This window comes from Oncorhynchus mykiss, chromosome 30 (genome assembly GCF_057628025.1).
Source record: "Oncorhynchus mykiss isolate SJ-2025 chromosome 30, ASM5762802v1, whole genome shotgun sequence".
NCBI lineage: Eukaryota > Metazoa > Chordata > Actinopteri > Salmoniformes > Salmonidae > Oncorhynchus > Oncorhynchus mykiss.
This window is the reverse complement of record NC_143051.1, coordinates 26,087,533-26,108,300: the sequence shown is the minus strand read 5'-3', so window position 1 is coordinate 26,108,300 and position 20,768 is coordinate 26,087,533. Positions and strand designations below refer to the sequence as shown.

At 45.0% G+C, this 20,768-nt stretch overlaps 1 protein-coding gene across 8 annotated transcripts in view; it reads right to left on the bottom strand.

Moving 5' to 3' along the window:
• Positions 1-1,174: 1,174 nt before the first annotated feature.
• The window catches only part of phactr4a (phosphatase and actin regulator 4a), a 44,201-nt gene continuing 24,607 nt past the window's right edge, over positions 1,175-20,768 (bottom strand). For 7 of the 8 annotated variants that reach the window (XM_021560275.3, XM_021560281.3, XM_021560277.3 and 4 more), the window contains 12 exons: positions 14,783-14,953; positions 14,562-14,642; positions 13,120-14,256; positions 12,214-12,630; positions 8,633-9,224; positions 8,168-8,427; positions 7,656-7,821; positions 7,480-7,535; positions 5,722-5,783; positions 5,386-5,523; positions 2,968-3,044; positions 1,175-2,725 (listed from right to left, as the gene is read on the bottom strand). In XM_021560275.3, the coding sequence (XP_021415950.3) occupies positions 2,710-2,725; positions 2,968-3,044; positions 5,386-5,523; positions 5,722-5,783; positions 7,480-7,535; positions 7,656-7,821; positions 8,168-8,427; positions 8,633-9,224; positions 12,214-12,630; positions 13,120-14,256; positions 14,562-14,642; positions 14,783-14,953 (3,173 nt within the window). In that variant the 3' untranslated portion in view covers positions 1,175-2,709. Of the gene's footprint in view, positions 2,726-2,967; positions 3,045-5,385; positions 5,524-5,721; positions 5,784-7,479; positions 7,536-7,655; positions 7,822-8,167; positions 8,428-8,632; positions 9,225-12,213; positions 12,631-13,119; positions 14,257-14,561; positions 14,643-14,782; positions 14,954-19,201; positions 19,318-20,768 lie in introns of those variants that run through there. The other variant, XM_021560280.3, reaches the window with a different exon arrangement.

Below are 20,768 nucleotides of genomic sequence, written 5' to 3'. Positions count from 1 at the left end.
CATCCTTCTGCCTCATCGATGCGCGGGCATCGTTTGTGACATTGTCAGCCAACCCGTCTAAAGCGTGCATAGAGTCTGTGCAAAATAGGGTCGAGGTAACCATTTAATGAGCTATTTAGCAGTCTTTTATGGCTTGGGGGTAGAAGCTATTTTGTAATTTAGCAGACAGTCTTATCCAGAGTGACTTACAAGTAGTGAGTGCATTCATTTTTATTTTTTTCCTTCCCCTGATGGTTCGAGAGCCAATGCTACGGTACCGTTTGCCAGACAGTAGCAGAGTCAACAGTCTATGGCTTGGGAGGCTGAAGTCTACGGCAATTTTCTGGGCCTTCCTCTGACACCGCCTGATAGAGGTCCTGGAGGGCAGGGAGCTCGGCCCCAGTGATGTACTGGGCTGTTCGCACCACCCTCTGTAGTGCTTTGCGGTCGAGGGCTGTGCATTTGCCATACCAAGCAGTTATGCAGCCAGTCATGATACTCTCGATGATGCAGCGGTTCTTAATGACGTCGGTATCGGTAAGGACCCACTGACGGCTATTGCGGGTGGAACACATTGTCCACAATTGATAGTGTAAAGACTCAATGAAATAAAATAAAAAATGGAACAAAAAACAGAATACATCAAAGATGAAAGGCAATAAAGAAAGAGTGGAAGACTATTAGATATTAGTTCACTTTGCTAAACAAAAAAAGGCATAATAATATTCTTGGGCCAATTGGCTTAGAAGAACTAACATGAGGTAGAATGGGCACATTTAATATGTATTTCTATTACGCGACTCCATGATTAGCAATTCAAAGGCTGAAGAGAGGAGCGAATAGGACCCGATTTAACTTGGGGCTCGATGTGCAGTATGATATAACATGTCTGATCGAGGAAGGCTGTTTATCCCACGAACCAGCGGTCGAAGAAGATACACAAGAATACTCTATTGCCATAGTTAGGGTACACGGTAGACTACACTTCTCATCTACATGTATGGCGATAGGAAAGACTCATAATAGTTTCAAGGCTATTGTTGACCCAAAAAAACACACACAAATGCCCTGTATTTTCCACCCAGAATAGAAGTTGCAAGTAGCAGACAAACTATACAGTTTGTGTAATACTGCCCTCACATGGAGTACTTTTTAAAAGGCAAATGGTTGGGAAAATTACAAGTTGACAACATTCTTCATGATAAACCATTTATTTTAATTTGAGTGCAAGTTGACCATTCATTTATACAATAGGTTTGCAAATAATTTTAAAGATCTCTTCATAAAAAACATCTGCAAAATAAGGGGACGCTTTTTCTGTACCAATGTCTGTAACATTATTAGAAAATAGCACTGTTGTAATACTTTAATTACATTTAAAAGACATTTTTGTTAACATTAGGAAGACATGCAGTATTTAATATAAAGTAAAATCTACAGGATAAGTTTATACAGCTGAGGCCAACCATTGGCCTACATACAAAGTAACATAATAAAAACAAAATGTTTAAGTAAAAATATATCCATGTTCCTACTGCAGGCCTTCAACACCATCCGTGAAATAATTATAGTGCATGTAAGCTTTGTTAGTTAGGTCTTATTCAATTATTCTAATGTTTCAAATTGTACAAATTACATTTTTTTTACTTTAAATTCCCATTTTAACAATACGGTGCCTTATTACTATGCCTGAAAAAACAATTCGTTAGCTTGTATTATTGGCTGTCAGAAAATGTACAGAATACAGTAAAAATGCACATCATTGTGTATGGGGAGAATGGAGCTGTTGAATAAGATCTAGGTCTATGTAAAACAGCTAGTAAGCTGACTAGTTGAGGCTACATTTGAGTTTCCTTTAACTAAACCCGTCACTGATATATGTAGGCTACATATAGCCATTTCACATTTCCTCTGTACAGTTTTCATACCCCTCCATGTATTGTCCCAACAGCGATAAGGCTAGTACCAGTGGGTACACACACACACACGTTGGAGGGTTTCACCAGTGTCATGTAGTCTAACAAAGTTCAGTATCTCATTTACTTGGACATTAAATCATTAGTACCACCGTGTACGAATGTCAACCATCATCATGATCAACAATCAATATGTACACAATTCTTTCCTCTTCTCAAATAAAAATATGGCAAAGTGTTGAGGGAAGTCTAAAAAGCAGGTGCAGAAGGCCTCTTGGGAATATTCTTACCTTAGGTAGTGACAGAGAATGTAGATGTGATGAACAAAACAGGACATTCTCTGTCAATCTCTGTCCCTTTTGTCATGCCTATCGTAAGTCACAGTGTTGGCACAGCGAAGTAACAAAATGTCCTCTGAAATAGGCCTAAACCACCACCTCTGTTGTTCTCCTCCTGCTCCCCCATGGGTCATCTTGTCAGGAAGCTCAACGCTGCAGTACAGTAGTACCAGTAGCCCCATGGTTTGAGGGCTTGGACCGATGGGACTCACCTCTAGTCCGTGGCTTCAACAATGACTGGATAGACCAAGGGACCACATGCACAAATTCATAGTCCATGGTCACAGATAGGCCATGGTTTCAGATACAGCCATCAATACTGTGCCTTCCGGGAGAGGAACAGGCTTGTTCCAGGACAAGGGAATGTGGTAATTGCAGTCACCAGGGGGTCTGTGCGTTCCATATTGGAGTCCTGCAAACCCCCGGCTCCGTATTGCATTCAACTTCTTCTTTTGCAGCCAGGCCAGGGAGCACAGCTAAGGCCGATGGAATCTGAGGAGTGAGGATGGAGGAAAGTCATGATGCACACTGGCTAGGAAGATATAGGATTGCAACTTACAACATTCAACAACAGTTGAGGTTTAGAGAAATCCTGGTTAGTTTAGAGTTCCAGGCCTGGATATAAGTAAATCAAATATTAATCATGAAGTTGGAAGAAATGTTGAAGCGTTCAGCTAAATCTGAGGAGTCATTTTGAATAATTTATAGATATTGGTGTTGTATAGGACACTAACCTGGTATAGATCCTGCTCTCTTCATGAACCTCCATCTCAGAGCTCTTGAACTCATTAAGTTCCTTGCGGATGGCAGCCTAGATAGAAAATAATAGAGGGGGAAGATGCATCACATAACACCGGAGTCACTATACTGGCAGGAACAACCTAGAGCAGTTCTACTTTGTAATTCTGTACAGTACAGACAAATAGATCAAACGATTAGTGCCTAGACTTCAGGCTTTTTTCAATGAGAATCAATTGACAAGCAAGCCAGTGTCTGCTCTTCTCTCCAGCTGAGTCAGACAAACTCCGGCAAAAAAATAAAATGTCTCTTTCAGGACCCTGTCTTTCAAATATAATTTGTAAAAATCCAAACAACTTCACATATCTTCATTGTAAAGCGTTTAAACACCGTTTCCCATGCTTATTCAATGAACCATAAACAGTTAATGAATATGCACCTGTGGAACGGTCATTAAGACACTAACAGCTTACAGACGGTAGGGTCCCTGCTCATGCCCAGGGTCCCTGCTCATCTGCATGAACATTCCTTAGGCATGCTGCAAGGAGGCATGAGGACTGTAGATGTGGCCAGGGCAATAAATTGCAATGTCCGTACTGTGAGAAGCCTAAGACAGCGCTACAGGGAGACAGGACAGACAGCTGAACATCCTCGCAGTGGCAGACCACGTGTAACAACACCTGCCAAGGATCGGTACATCCGAACATCACACCTGCGGGACAGGTACAGGATGGCAACAACAACTGCCTGAGTTACACCAGGAACACACAATCCCTCCATCAGTGCTCCGACTGTCCGCAACAGGCTGAGAGAGGCTGGACTGGGGGCTTGTAGGCCTGTTGTAAGACAGGTCCTCACCAGACATCAACGACAACAATGTCACCTATGGGCACAAACCCACCGTCGCTGGACCAGACAGGACTGGCAAAATGTGCTCTTCAACGACGAGTCGCGGTTTTGTCTCACCAGGGGTGATGGTCAGATTCGCGTTTATCGTCGAAGTAATGAGCGTTACACTGAGCTCTGTACTCTGGACCGGGATCGATTCGGAGGTGGAGGGTCCATCATGGTCTGGGGCGGTGTGTCACAGCATCATCGGACTGAGCTTGTTGTCATTGCAGGCAATCTCAACGCTGTGCGTTACAGGGAAGACATCCTCCTCCCTCATGTGGTATCCTTCCCGAAGTCTCATCCTGACATGACCCTCCAGCATGACAATGCCACCAGCCATACTGCTTGTTCTGTGCGTGATTTGTCAGTGTTCAGCCATGGCCAGCGAAGAGCCCAGATCTCAATCTCATTGAGTCTGGGACCTGTTGGATCGGAGGGTGAGGGCCAGGGCTAATTCCCCCCAGAAATCTCACAGCAAGAACTGCCAAATCTGGTGCAGTCCATGCGGAGGAGATGCACTGCAGTAGTTAATGCAGCTGGTGGCCACACCAGATACTGACTGTTACTTTTGATTTTGACCCCCCCCCTTTGTTTAGGGACACATTATTCCATTACTATTAGTCACATGTCTGTGGAACTTATTCAGTTTGTCTCAGTTGTTGAATCTTATGTTCATACAAATATTTACACATGTTAAGTTTGCTGAAAATAAACACAGTTGACAGTAGGAGGACCTTTCTTTTTTTGCGATGGCACACGTATCCAAATCCTGCCTCATATCCAAATCCTGGCACCTCAGAACTTCCATCCAATCATAAATATGAACTTCAATAGTTTAACTTGCCAATAAAAGTTCTGCAAATAAAAAAAAATTAAACCGCAAATGTCAGTTCTCATCTAAGAAATGGTGACGGATTTTAAACCTCAATAGCAAAAAGTATGCTATAATTTCTGTTTCAACCTCTTCTCCTAGCTTCACTGGACCAGGTAATATCCTGGGGACAACTCAGCACAGCCATTAAGAAGCGATTATATTGCATTCTTGGGATTTTTGTTTGACACAGTATGTGTCTGGAATTCAAAACCCTGCTGAAATGATAAAAGATCTCTCAGTATGAAGAGGTTTAAACCTCAGAAGACTTCCTGGTATAAATAAAGGTACAAAGGTTTAAAAGTGTTATTACTATGACTCTCTATTACAGTTGAGGAGCACACTTACCATTTTTTACAACCTTATATTCATCATCTCCAGGACCACCTCAACATATGAAAATAGCTATGTTTATGTTTTGTAGTAAAAAAAGATGACATCTACCAATTAGTAGACAATTAGGCAATTTGTAGTTAATGCATACTCATAGTTGGTCAAAATCACATGATGCACACTGATGATGTCATTGGAAACATCCATCTTTTTTCACAAAACATATAAACGCGCCATTGTCACATGATGTTGGGATGGTGCTAGAGATGATTAATATGAAGCTGAACATTTTTGAAAATGCCCTTTAACTGAGTCTCACCTTATCAGAGGGCGTGAGCTTGGTCCAGGGTTTGTCTGCACGGCGGTCGTAGTCTTGAGTTGTGGTACACTCTACGTACTCATGGAAACGCAGGATCTTCCTGGCCTGAAGCTCTGCTATGGTGGGCCTCTGGGACAGCTGCAGGGTAGAAAGAAAACACACTGACTGTCTGGAACTAAAATGCTAAGTTAACACTTTATGGTGATTAGTTACATTTGAGTGTTTTATTTGTATATCTGTGTATGATTGTTTTGTCACCGGAGTGTGTGTATATATGCAGGATAATGTACTGTATCTTTGTGTATTTTCATTCTGCAGTGTGTGTGTCAGGCGAACCTTTCTCGTTAGTCTGCGTTTGATCTCGCTCCTCTCTGCCCTGATATCAGCTTCGTTCCTGGCTACAATAAGACAAGACATTCCATCAGAGGCCAGACAGACATACAGACAGAAACACCGCAGTCGGTTAGAGGACAGACAAACAACGCAGTCGGTTAGAGGACAAACAAACAACGCAGTCAGTTAGAGGACAGACAAACAACGCAGTCAGTTAGAGGACAGACAAACAACGCAGTCGGTTAGAGGACAGACAAACAACGCAGTCGGTTAGAGGACAGACAAACAACGCAGTCGGTTAGAGGACAGACAAACAACGCAGTCGGTTAGAGGACAGACAAACAACGCAGTCGGTTAGAGGACAGACAAACAACGCAGTCGGTTAGAGGACAGACAAACAACGCAGTCGGTTAGAGGACAGACAAACAACGCAGTCGGTTAGAGGACAGACAAACAACGCAGTCGGTTAGAGGACAGACAAACAACGCAGTCGGTTAGAGGACAGACAAACAACGCAGTCGGTTAGAGGACAGACAAACAACGCAGTCGGTTAGAGGACAGACAAACAACGCAGTCGGTTAGAGGACAGACAAACAACGCAGTCGGTTAGAGGACAGACAAACAACGCAGTCGGTTAGAGGACAGATAGACACCGCAGTCGGTTAGAGGACAGACAGACACCGCAGTCGGTTAGAGGACAGACAAACACCGCAGTCGGTCAGAGGCAGGCAGGCAGTCGGTCAGAGGCGGGCAGGCAGTCGGTCAGAGGCGGGCAGGCAGGCAGTCGGTCAGAGGACAGACAGAAACACTGCAGTTGGTTAGAGGGCAGACAGACAGACAGAAACACCGCAGTCGGTCAGAGGCGGGCAGGCAGGCAGTCGGTCAGAGGCGGGCAGGCAGTCGGTCAGAGGCGAGCAGGCAGGCAGTCGGTCAGAGGCGGGCAGGCAGGCAGTCGGTCAGAGGCGGGCAGGCAGGCAGTCGGTCAGAGGCGGGCAGGCAGGCAGTCGGTCAGAGACATACAGAGAGAGACAGAGACAGACAGCACCCATATTCACTAAGCGGCTCAGAATAGGAGTGCTGATCTAGAATCTGTTTTTCCTTTTAGGTCATAATGAATATGATTATATGGTCAGGGGGGACCTGATCCTAGACAAGCACTCAGGGCCCTGAGCTTCTCCTGGCGTCTACACAGCACAGGAGTTGTTTTAAATCAGTCTTTCCCCTCTCGGGGACAAGGACGTCCTTTGTCTAAGACGAACTCTGCACATTGTGTAGTCCTTTTACAAAGCTTTTAAGTAGCGCTTTCAGAGTAGTCTGAGGACAACCATAAGACATGTGAAAACATTCCATTTTGGATACCTGAGCAGAAATATGTTTTCGAAAATATAATCTCAACTTCTTAAAAAGTGTTGGCACTAACGTTTTGGTCCCAATGCTAAACTCAAGAACAAACAAGTGCAATGGTCAAATTACACAGTGAAGCAAGCCATATCTTTTCTTGAATGGAAGTACTTTTACAGACCACTAGAGGGTAGACTGATGTATGGCAGATGTCTACAACACATTGACATCTCACACTGTATTAGATACAGTTTTGGTTACTAGTAAAACCAGAGAGATGCTTGTCTATTTAGATGTAACAGACATTAAAGCATCTGAGGAGGGGAAATGAATGAAGCATGAAGTTGATATTGACTGGAAACATTATAATAAAACCTGACATAAAAATGCAGACAAAAAATATGATAGCGAGAGAGTTACCTGGAAGGATGTTTCTCTGCTCCAACTCCTCTGCTGTGGGTCTCTGACTCAACCTCCTGATTAAAGAAACACACAACACACGCCTGTTGATGATAGGGGAGCGCACACGCACACGTTCAGGATAGGGGAACACCCCTCCCCCCTCCCAACACACACCCGTCTCTGGATGTAGTTACCTGTTGAGCGTAGTACCGATCTTGTTCCTGAGTGCCTCCCACTGCTCTCTGCTCTGCCAGCCGACTCCGTCCTGTCCTTCTCCTCCCTCCTGCTCCTCTCTCTCCTGCTGTCTCTCCAGCTTCAGGGCCAGGGTGTCCTTCCTCGTCACACGGCTCGCCAAGGCACCTGGGTGGTGCAGACAAAAACAGACACAGTTTAACTTGGGGCTCTGCATCACATTAGACTACTCATTTGCAAGAGGTAAAATGCATACAATGAAGGAAGAAAATCAAAAGACAGGCTCAAATTGAATTTCCCTTATTGATGTTCACTAATAATGAAAGTGTCTTCCTAATAGTATTGTACTTTTTTTACTTCTGAGATTGAAATCAACACCAGACCCATGTGATATCATCAACAGACTTCAGATCTACAATAAACACCAGACCCATGTGATATCATCAACAGACTTCAGATCTACAATAAACACCAGACCCATGTGATATCATCAACAGACTTTAGATCTACTTACTTGGTGGATCTTCGTCCTCGTCTTCATCGTCATCTCTGTAGAGGATGGGTCCGTCAGAGTCCGACTCCTCATCTTCATCCTCCTCACTGCTGTCTCCGTGCCCCCGGCCCTCTGGGATCACACTGACCGTGGGTTCCCCCATCAGACCCCTTCTGCTCCTGGGCTCCAGCTCAGGCTGCCTGGGGGGCTGGGAGGGCAGCATCCGCCTGGGGTGAAGCTTCTCCAACTCCTCCTCCATGTTGAAGTCATCATCCTCAGGTCTGGAGAGAGGGATCGAAAGAAAGAGGGACAAATGTCAACAATTGTCTGACTCTGTTGAATAGTGTGTGATCGTGTGTTTGAAGTATGTCTATAATTTTTCTGTTATGATCGGAGCCACATTTTTAGCTCAATATTGTTCCAGTTGATATTGTGGTTAATAGACATGCTGTGACATTATGGAAGCATGATAAGTTCAGCACTCACAGTCTGAGCAGTTCTATGGTGACGGGTAGAGAGCGTCGGACTCCAGCCTCAGTGAGGAACTCTGGAGGGGACTCAAACAGCATGGAGTGGGCTCTCTGGGATCCGTCTGGGTTAGCCTGGGCCGGGCTGGGGGAGCACAGGGCCCGCTGGATCAGGATGTGCAAGGGGATGGCTGGGACTGAGGCTGGGGGGTGGTTGGGTGGCTCTGTGGTGGGGCTGGGAGGATCCTTCTGATGGATAGGGAGGGGGACGGAGACAGAGTTGGGGAGAGGTAGGTGGGGGTGGGAGCTAGGAGTTGACATGGGTATATGGGACAGAGGTCGTGGTACAGGGTCAGAGGTGGGTAGTTGGAAGCCTACTGCCTTAAGGGTGTCCCGATTGGCATCTTGGTCAGCGCTGGGGGGTACAGAGACAGTAGGTATGGGGACTGGAACAGGGGCAGAACTAGATGGGAAGGAGGTCTCTGCCTCAAGGGACGGGTCGTCGGAGAGGCTCTTGGTGACGGGGGTCATCCTCTTGGGCGGAGTGGGTGGAGAGCGCCTGGTGGGGGCAGGAAACACAATGACACCACTGCCAGCCTGAGAGAGCTCCGCTATGGAACAAAAAAACAAACAGAATGAATACTGGTCATTTACAAGGACAGAACTGACAGAGGTCAGAGGGAGAGAGGGCATCAAAGCATCACATTCACACTTAAGCAAACTGGTTAAAAGGATTATGACGAGTTGTTTAGTTTCATGAAGGCACAATGCATTTTTAATCTGTGGATGGATGGGATATATTTTTTAAATCATGATGATATCAAATCTATTAGCAGCATGGCCCATATCTTATCCTATGCTTCAGATGAAAATCATTCCGTGCAGTATCAAAACCGGAATTTGAAAACAACCTGAAAAGCATTTTATTAGTCTTAATCCATTATTTTTAAGCATCTCCTGGCTTCCACACACAGCCTACAAACCACTGATGCGGACCTTTGGAACATCTACATTTTAAGTCTAATAAATCCATGTATTATAGCCTATACCTTCACAATAAATCCATTACTTATTTTAGACAGGTCTGAAGATGCATATGAAGAAAATGTAGTCCATTTCATAAGAACAGAATAGCATACCGAGTTGTCCTTATGTTAGGCCCTGATCTGGCTATGCCATATGGCTGTGGACTACACTAGTTCATTTAGCAGACAAGATTTGCTTAGAATTCTATGGCATTATTTTATAGTATGAAGAATACAACTGAACAAAGCTGAATAAAATAATGGATATGTGCGGACATGTGCTGAGCGGTTAACAACGAAGTAGGTACTCCTATATGGTTAATTCAGAGTTAATAATGTACCTTTAGTTGTTCTACAAACATTGGGCTACATGTTTTGATGTTTAATACATTGTAAGGCTGCATGATGCGACTAATGATGATTTGAAAAAAAGTAACTTGAAAGACATGAGCTCTGCTTTGTTTTTTGCGCAGACTGTTCACACTTCATCAGTCTCTCATTCACAATTCGAGAAGCACCTGATAATGCTTTGAATTTCCCGCCGGCATCCCCTGTGTGTGGAAATAATGTACCCTAAAAAGAATCCATGCCTTTTGCAGCCCTTCTCCCTGAGTGCTGCCTGCTTCACACTATAAGCGCAGCAATGCACACGGCAGTAGGCTAGAAGCGCCAATGTTCCATTAGTGGGAAAACACCTTTATCAAAAGTGACCACAAATGCAGTTATGCATGCAATGCTTTTATGATAAAGGTGCATTTTTAAAATGGTGAAAATGATCTTCCCCAAACTTGAAACTCGTGCGCTGCTTATGTATGCCAGTTAGGCTCCACACCGGTTGGAAAGCGGGTTCATGTGCTTCATTTTAAGGAGCTATTTGGTAATTTTAGCTGTGATGCAAACCTTATCAAAACATATTGGCCTAGTGGTGGTGCTAGGCTACATGAGGTGTGGACTAGGACTCGAAAAAGTTGAAATAAGAAAAAAGGCATTGTTTCTTGCCTTAAGCTGGGCATCGTTCACAAGTGATAATATATAATTCACAAGTGATAGGCTAATATTGTCACCCATCAGACTATTCTTGATTTAATCTCGTCTTTACATATACTAAATAACATATTTGTGAAATCCGTTTTGATTTAGAATGGACCATTGTCATGCACCTGTTTTAAAACAGGGGCAGGTGAAAAAAATACATGTAATCTCTGCACTTAAATAGGTCATGGAGGACGCTTTTCCTGTAGTTCACTTTAATGCCAACCAGGTAGGCTATACTCCTGCTAATATTAAGCAATGTGCTTAATATTAGGAAAGTTGAGAAATACAGTAGGTCTAGCCTATAGAAATCTAATGGGATCCTCCTCTTTTTAATAGAGGCCATCACCGTTTGATAGCCTATAGAAATGTTGCACAACATGAGCTCATGGGCTCTCATGAAGTGTTTGATTAGATTTTCATTGATGCCAGAGTGATTAGAGGGATAATAGAGTGCTGAGTACCTGGCCGTTAGCAAGTTTGGTAAGCTACTAATTACCGGTCACCACAACAGCCCTAGTCACAACAACTGTTACTATACAGACTGTTGGAATGGGCTCCAGACCTAGGGCAGCAGATATGGAAAACTGAGGCAGCCAAATCAGAGCCCTGGATGCTCTGGAGTTGCTCCAGGCCTGTTGGAAGAGCGCCAGCACAGCATTGTGTGTGTGTGTGTGTGTGTGTGTGTGTGTGTGTGTGTGTGTGTGTGAGAGCCGAGCTTGAATAACCCTGGTAAAGAAAAGCCCTTGCCTGCCCCTCTCTTTGGAGACTGTCTCACTGTACACAAACTGCAGACTAGGGCCTTTTTTTGTTTGGACATAAGTCTGTCCTCCGCCCTCTCTCCTCTGTGACCGGAAAACCGATGAGTGGTCGAGGAACGTGTCAATTCGTTAGTAGGCAAATGGAAGATGGTCCTCCCCTCCACAATAGCCTTGTTTTGGCGAAGAAGCACAAGTATATTCTACTCAAGTCATTTACGGAAGAGTTTTAAACTCTGCCACATACCATTGTTTTCTCAAAGGAGAAAATGATGCAAACGTTTAAAAATGATATGCTACTTATCGTTTTATCTATAAAAATGTCTTGCTAAACTAACAATTTGTTTTTATTACTTTATACATTTATTTTGGGATCCATCCCTATAAAAGTAATTTGCCTGATGTGAGTGGAGGACAGTCGCATTTTCTTCCACATTCCCTCTCCTCGATTAACTTGGACTTTTTTCAAAAGGATGTGAGAGAGGATGCAGGAGTTAAGCAAATCCAATTGAGAAAAGTCCTAAGTACTGCATAGAACACCCTGTGTTTCAGTACACATCGAGACCAACCACTATACTGCAGGAGGACATATTCTGTTGAAACAGGACACTTAGAAACACCAGAGTCATTGATCTGGGTTCAAAAAGGTCAAACGTAATTGTAACACTTTACTTGAGGGGTACCGGACTTACCTCATCCATAAACCTACGTAAAACAATGATAACCAGTAACATTATGGAGTGAAACAGCAGTACAAACAGGGAGCAGAAGCAGGGTAAACTCACCAAGCAGAGCGAGGTTGCTGTTGCGGTTGGTGGGTTTGGGTGGGGGTACAGGTGGCTGCTTGGCATGGGGGGGTACAGGGGGAGGGGTGGCCGACTCTCCCGGGGTGAAGGATGGGGGTACATGGCTGAACCGCGCAGGGGGGACGGGGCTGGGAGGAGGGTCATCACTGATGACCAGGGAAACAGTCCTGGGTGGCTTGGCCACCGCTATTGCAGAGGAGGTGGAGGAAGTAGAGGAGGAGGAGGAAGGTGGGGTGGAGGTCCGGCCAGGCTCCGTGGAGGAGGTGGTGGTGGGTTGGCCCTTGGGAGGGAGCGTGGCCTGTTTGGCAGGAGGCTGAGCTCTCCGGGAGGAAGAGGAGTTAAAGGCGGAGTCAGGGTCTGGGGTGAGGCCTGGGGCGAAGCGGACACCAGTGGACTCTACAGACAAAACACGGAGACCGACAGAGACAAAACACGGAGACAGACCGGATGTCAGAAGGATAATAAGTGTTTCTATTCCACCTGGTCCTTCGGGCTCAAAGTGCAGCCTCAAACACACACTGTTACGGTACAGTGCTGAGCACATAGAACACAGAGCTGAGATAAGCTGCAACTCAACGTTAGACAATAAGCAGCTTTTTAATAGATTAACTAACTAAAAGACGGATACTGGTCAAGTCCTCACACCTTTCACAGAGGTGAGAACAAGGAGATTTACAAGTTACCATATATACACACACAACACAGTAGATTTGAAAGAATCTCCTAGACACTCAACTAGCAGACATTGCCCTTGCAAAGTGCCCAATAAACTGCTTTAAAATGCTTTTTTCCACTAATAATTGTTGAACTTCTCCAACACCTGAAGAGCAACATTCAGATGTACAAGTGAGAGGATTTACTTACACATCCCAGGCAGTTTCTTACCTGCTCTTCCGCGGGTCTCCCCTCGTTTGGTCTCCTCAGATGTCATGTACCTGGGCAGGGTGCTTCCACAGTAAGTCTCGGAGGCAGGGCGGACCCTGCTACCACGGTCCTCTGAGGAGGTCTTCTGGAAACTGGGCCTCAGCTCCATCTCAGAGTGGGGTCTGACCACCGGACGACTCCCTTCTACAGGTCTCAAGATAGTCTCTGGTTTCCCAGCCCTAGGACTCCTTCTCCTATCCTTCTCCTCCCCATCGTCCCTGCGATCACGAGCATCTCTCCTTTCACAATCGATTCTCTTGTCATCCCTCCTCTCTCGATCATCTCTCTTCTCGTCTCTTTTCTCTTTTCCCTCTCTCCGGTCATCTTTTTCTCCTTTCCCATCTCTCTTCTCCTCCTCTCGATAATCTCTGTCCCTCTTTTCCCTGTCATCTCTCCTGTCTCTCTTTTCCTTGTCTTTATCATCCCTCCGTTCGCCTCCCTCCCGGTCTCTCTCCTCCCTCTGATCCTTTCTTTCTCTCTCATCACAAGGATCTCTCCTCTCTTTCCTTTCCTCTTTCAAATCTCGCCTCTCTCGCCTCTCCTCTTTCCCATCTCGCCTCTCCTCTTTCCCATCTCGCCTCTCCTCTTTCCCATCTCGCCTCTCCTCTTTCCCATCTCGCCTCTCCTCTTTCCCATCTCGCCTCTCCTCTTTCCCATCTCGCCTCTCCTCTCGCTTGTCCTCTTTCCCATCTCGCCTCTCCTCTCGCTTGTCCTCTTTCCCCTCTCTCCGGTGCTTCCCGTCCTCCGGAGCAGGTCCTCTCGGTAGTGACCCTCCTTTCCTCTCCGACACGTCAGAGGGCAGTCTGCTCCGTCTCTCCAGATCTATGGCCGATAGCCTGGCGTGCGAGTCAACGTCCAGTGGGGCTCGGTTGGAGCGAGAGGCATCGGAGGGCACCCTGATCCTGCTCCGGGGGTCGTCTGAAGGGACAGTGCCCCGCCGGGGGTCCACTCCCTGGGGCAGCCAAGTGGGATTGAGCCCTGGGCCTGGCTCCCCCCGCGACCCCCTCACCCCCGTCTCTGACACCCGGTCAACGTCCATGGATACTGGCTGGCCATTCTTCACCCCCGGAACTTTGGAGTGGTTCACATCGTTGCTCTCTGTCACACAGAAACACATACGGATAAGGAATTTGAGGTCAGCAAAGATATGCTCTACATCAATATTCTCTAAAATTGTTACCCTACTATAGTTTTGTTTCTCGTTCATAAAATATAGGCCACTAGTATCTCTGTAGGTCCTTTATCTATCAGGGCCCGTATGCACAAAGCATCTCAGAGTTGGAGTGCAGAGCTAGGATCTTTCCATATAATCATATTCATTATGATCTAAAAGGCTAAACCGGTCCTAAATCAGCACTCCTTACTCGGAGGGGCTTTGTGGATACGGGCATTGGTCTGCATACCATTCTCTGGAAGTTCTTTCAGCACTCCCCTGTCAATCAGCTCCTGACGAGGTCTCCTTACCGAGATCTTCCTCTCCAACACTGAAAGTAAACAAATGTTTAATTTTCCCATAACAGAGGTGGCTTGATGAGTAACATTGTCTGAGACCATGAAGACTTGAGCTGACTTAAGATAACAGGTCCTTACAGTTGTACAATCCATATTTCTAAAGGGTAGGTACCTATTGAGGTTTCCAGAAACGTCTCACTGCTCTTCTTCTTCCTCCACTTCCAGGGCTTGAACATATTGCCGAAGCTGGAGAACTTGCCCTTGCGTTTGGAGGGAGGGGTTTCGCCTGATGAGTTCCCCCCCTCGCTCCCTGTCGTACTATGCTGCAAGTCCACCTCATCATCTAGAGAGGGAGGGAGAGAGGGAGGGGAATGGCATGATGCTTATTACAAGATATAAGATGAAGGCAAGGGGGATAGAAAATAATAGGCCTACTGCTGCCCTATTCGTAAAAAGGGATTGATTTTCCACTATAGACTGGGCCCTAACTAACTCTACAGTATGTCTTCAACAGTAACGTTACAGTATGAACTAGGCCTGAGCTGGTTGTTGCTACATTCCACTGTCATGTTAAAGTACAGTCGTGGACAAAAGTTTTCAGAATGACACAAATATTAATTTCTACAAAGTTTTCTGCTTCAGTGTTTAGATATTTTTGTCCGATGTTACTATGGAATACTGAAGTATAATTACAAAGGCTTTTATTGACAATTACATGAAGTTGATGCAAAGAGTCAATATTTGCAGTGTTGACCCTTCTTTTTCAAGACCTCTGCAATCCGCCCTGGCATGCTGTCAATTAACTTCTGAGCCACACTGATGGCAGCCCATTCTTGCACAATCAATGCTTGGAGTTTGTCGGAATTTGTGGGTTTTTGTTTGTCCACCTGCCTCTTGAGGATTGACCACAAGTTCAATGTGATTAAGGTCAGGGGAGTTTCCTGGCCATGAACCCAAAATATCAATGTTTTGTTCCTCGAGCCACTGTTATCACTTTTGCCTTATGGCAAGGTGCTCCATCATGCTGGATAAGGCATTGTTCGTCACCAAACTGTTCCTGGATGGTTGGGAGAAGTTGCTCTCGGAGGACGTGTTGGTACCATTCTTTATTCATGGCTGTGTTCTTAGGCAAAATTGTGAGTGAGCCCACTCCCTTGGCTGAGAAGCAACCCCACACATGAATGGTCTCAGGATGCTTTACTGTTGGCATGACACAGGAGTGATGGTAGCGCTCACCTTGTCTTCTCCGGACAAGCTTTTTTCCGGATGCCCCAAACAAATCGGAAAGGGGATTCAGAGAAAATGACTTTACCCCAGTCCTCAGCAGTCCAATCCCTGTACCTATTGTAGAATATCAGTCTGTCCCTGATGTTTTTCCTGGAGAGAAGTGGCTTCTTTGCTGCCCTTCTTGACACAAGGCCATCCTCCATTAGTCTTCGCCTCACTGTGCGTGCAGATGCACACCTGCCCGCTGCCATTCCTGAGCAAGCTCTGTACTGGTGGTGCCCCGATCCCGCAGCGGAATCAACTTTAGGCGACGGTCTTGGCGCTTGCTGGACTTTCTTGGGCGCCCTGAAGCCTTCTTCACAACAATTGAACAGCTCTCTGTTAAATTGTTCTTGATCCGATAAATGGTTGATTTAGGTGCAATCTTACTGGCAGCAATATCCTTGCCTGTGAAGACCTTTTTGTGCAAAGCAATGATGACGGCAGGTGTTTCCTTGCAGGTAACCATGGTTGACATAAGAATAACAATGATTCCAAGCACCACCCTCCTTTTGAAGCTTCCAGTCTGTTATTCGAACTCAATCAGCATGACAGAGTGATCTCCAACCTTGTCCTCATCAACACTCACACCTGTGTTAACGAGAGAATCACTGACATGTCAGCTGGTCCTTTTGTGGCAGGGCTGAAATGCAGTGGAAATGTTTTTGGGGGATTCAGTTCATTTGCATGGCAAAGAGGGACTTTGCAATTAATTGCAATTCATCTGATCACTCTTCATAACATTCTGGAGTATATGCAAATTGCCATCATACAAACTGAGGCAGCAGACTTTGAAAATTAATATTTATGTAATTCTCAAAACTTTTTGCCACGACTGTACAGAGTGTTACACTAGACCACAATACAGACTTAGCCAGGCTTAAAGCTGAAGGCTGCTCTGAATTCCACTCTTATTGGCTGCCGAGTTTCTAACATTGAACTGAGACTTCTCCCCACCAGCATGGAAAGAGAGTGGGATGGTTTCAATACGGTTTCAATACACTTCCTGTCAAGAGTACAAACATAATTACTACAGAAACTGCAGACAGAGAGCAGAATAAACAAACAAGCAACACATTGGAGAGGATAAGGTTAGTCTCCCAGAAATCATGACTCATAACTGGTCTCCAGCTGATGTCACATGTTGCTGTAAACCATGCAATAGAGCAAGGAAGACGTATTATGGGCGTGAAATATCCACACATTCTTAGGTGATAAGTCAACCACACGTACACACACACTTGCTGCACAAGAGGACGGTGCGTAGGACATACAGCATGTTGACGGTTGACTGACTGAGTCACTCCCTAAGGAACAAACCAGGAAGCGTTGAATAGCATGAGATCTATATAAAAACACCAGACATATGTTACAGTCATCGGCCTTATATTGATGAGGTCACAACAGTCCAGTCTATGGGGGACAGTGGCAATTTGCATCCTCAATTTCATTCATTCATCCCCCATCATTCTGACGCTTACCAGAAAACACCCTGGCATGAGAAACAGGGATGAAAGGTAAGCGGAGAGAAACAGATCGAATTCACTTGATTGATAATTTTACAGAGACAGACAGACACAGGTATATCATGCCCTTAAATAGTAAATGAATGCTAAAAACAGCATACCAGTGCAATTCACTGAGGGCAAGGGTGTTTGTTAAACAAATAGATAATGTTATAAAAGACTAGTAGAGAGAGGGAGAGAGAGGAAAGAGCAAGCGGGAGAGCAAAACAGCAAAAAGAGAGGGGTCGGAGACGAGACATGGGAAGTCGTGCGAAACGGGGCCAGGATTCATAAGGGGAAAAATTAGAGTGTTGATATCCCTGTGGTAGGCAGGCACCAGTTCCACAGAAAACAGTTTGAGAGTGAGTGAGACAAGCCAGTCAGTGCCAGCAAAAACAAAACAATTAGAGAATCCCACCAGAACTTTGAGGTCAGTTGTTTTGTCTGTAGCATCTAGCCTGAAGATTACGACAGACCTAATGCCAATATTCATCTGAGAATATGCATCTAGTATGCGTAATATATACTGTAAATACTGTAGTTCCACATCCAGGCCACATGGTAATTGTGCTGGTCTGGAAACAGTGAACACTAAGAGATGCAGTTCCCAGCAATACTGTTGTTCTTCTCAAGGTTAGTCTAAGCTAAATGTAGCAGCAGCAAAGCTCAGGATATTACATTTAATTTGGGTACAGACAGTTCCATACAGGAACAACTGAAGAATCATACTTTATCATGGTCACCAGAACTATCAATACCAACTGAACTTCAAATCACCAGCAATCACTATGCCAAGTTACCATAAGTGTTAGCTTAGCTACACTGTATAGTACATTAACTCATTTCGGATTAAGTCTAAGCCTTAGTTTACGTTGCTGTGAATGATTCATCTCATTCAAAATGAGTGTTCCTTTTTAAGTCCCTTTAAATGCATAACCATGTTGTCAGATGCATGTATCTCTTTGAGATAAACAAGTCTGTTTGTCCGTTTAGTTCCTATATGGGTCTCGTGTGATCCCCAGTTGACCAAGAGGTCCTAACCTGAACTGTATGGCACTGCAGTGATGTGGGGGACAGGGAGGGGTGGTGGGCGTTGAACCTTCCCTCTGTCAAACACATTAGCCTCACAGCTGTTCCTAGACAGAGACACTAATTGGTGCTGGAAGGGGCTCTGTCTGTGTGGGGCGAGGAATCCTTGTGTTACAATAGAACGCGACAACGTGAGAAGAGAAAGCAGGTATCAGAGTTGGGGAATAAAAGGTGACGGCACAGTCAAACAACCCTGGACTGACTGACGGGAACCACTGCTCCACAGAGACTGACAGGCCACTGCTCCACAGAGACTGACAGAACACTGCTCCACAGACTGACAGGCCATCAAAGAAACAGTTTGACATCCATCTACAGGCTGAGCACTGTCTTACTGGCATGCAGGCTACACATTTTACAACACACCAATAGTACACAAACACACACGTCTTGTGTGAACAGAAATCTGTGACAATATTGTGAATGTACCCATTGTTTCGTGGTGAACATAACAAGCAGAGAGAAACAGAGAGAGCTGCTAGAGAAGCCTTGGTTTGCTCTTACTCAACCAGCAGTCATATTGAATGGTCCATTAGGTAAATGACCCATAACAATGACATGACACGCACTGAGTCAACATAGTTTCTGACAACTGCATTGAGTAGTGTAGCCATGAAGTTCGAATGACATTCTATTGCTATGAGCATAGCACGGTGGTGGTATACCATATATGCATGGAGTGGAAGCATGCACAGGAGAGTACTGTAGTAAAGAAATACAATTATACTTACAGTGCATACAGAAAGAATTCAGACTCCTTCACTTTTTCCAGTTTGTTACGTTACAGCCTTATTCTAAAATTGATTAAATATTTTTTCCCCCCTCAATCGACACACAATACCCCATAATGACAAAGCAAAAACAGGTTAAGAATAAAACAAAATATTACATTTACATAAAAAGTCAGACCCCTTTACTCAGTACTTTGTTGAAGCACCTTTGGCAGCGATTACAAGGACATTGAGACTTGTTCCGAAGCCACTCCTGTCGTTGTGTTGGCTGTGTGCTTAGGGTTGTTGTCCTGTTGGAAGGTGAACCTTCACCCCAGTCTGAGGTCCTGAGTGCTCTGGAGCAGGTTTTCATCAAGGATCTCTCTGTACTTTGCATCTTTCCTTCGACTCTGACTAGTCTCCCAGTCCCTGTTACTGAAAAACATCCCCACAGCATGTTGCTGCCACCACCATGCTTTACCGTAGGGATGGTGCCAGGTTTCCTCCAGTTGTGACGCTTGGCATTCAGGCCAAAGTGTTCAATCTTGGTTTCATCAGACCAGAGAAACTTGTTTAGGTGCCTTTTGACAAACTCCAAGCGGGCTGTTATGTGCCTTTTACTGAGGAGTGGCTTCCGTCTGACCACTCTACCATAAAGGCCTGATTGGTGGAGTGCTGCAGAGATGGGAGAACCTTCTAGAAGGACAACCATCTCCACAGAGGAACTCTGGAGCTCTGTCAGTGTGACCATTGGGTTCTTGGTCACCTCCATGACCAAGGCCCTTCTCCCCCGCTTGCTCAGTTTGACTGGGCGGCCAGCTCTAGGAAGAGCCTTGGTGGTTCCAAACTTCTTCCATTTAAGAATGATGGAGGCCACCGTGTTCTTGGGGGACCTTCAATGCTGCATACATTTTTTGGTACCCTTCCCCAGATCTGTGCCTCGACACAATTCTGTCTCGGAGCTCTACGGACAATTCCTTCAACCTCATGGCTTGGTTTTACTCAAAGCAAAGGGTCCGAATACTTATGAAAATGTATCTGTTCTATTATACATTTGCACAAATTTCTAAAAACCTGTTTTCGCTTTGACATTATTTTATTATTTTTAGAATAAGGTTGTAACATAAAATTTGGAAAAAAGGAAGGGGTCTGAATACTTTCCGAATGTACTGCATGTGCTCCACTGTATTTGCCACCATGTGTTACAAGTTTATTGTATGTAATAACTACATTACCAAGTCAGTCTAAAGTATGCAATTCCAACTAATACTAGGCCTACACTACATTAACATTCCCCAACGGGCTACAATATAAAACCCAGTTGTTCAGAAACAAATAGCTAAACCAAGGCATGCCATTTGTTTAGTTATTAAAGAGTTGAAAGTACAGTGCACAACAAAACACTGCTAACCCATTAAAGTCCACAACATGACACAGAAAACACTGACTGACCAGACCGTGTCATGTGGTTCACATTTTTACTAAGCAAATAAACCTACAGGGGCTAAGTTAGACGGATTAGAAACTCACAATACAAGCCCAATAAACTTGAGCACAAGAAGCAGGATAATATGGAGATGACTTTGTC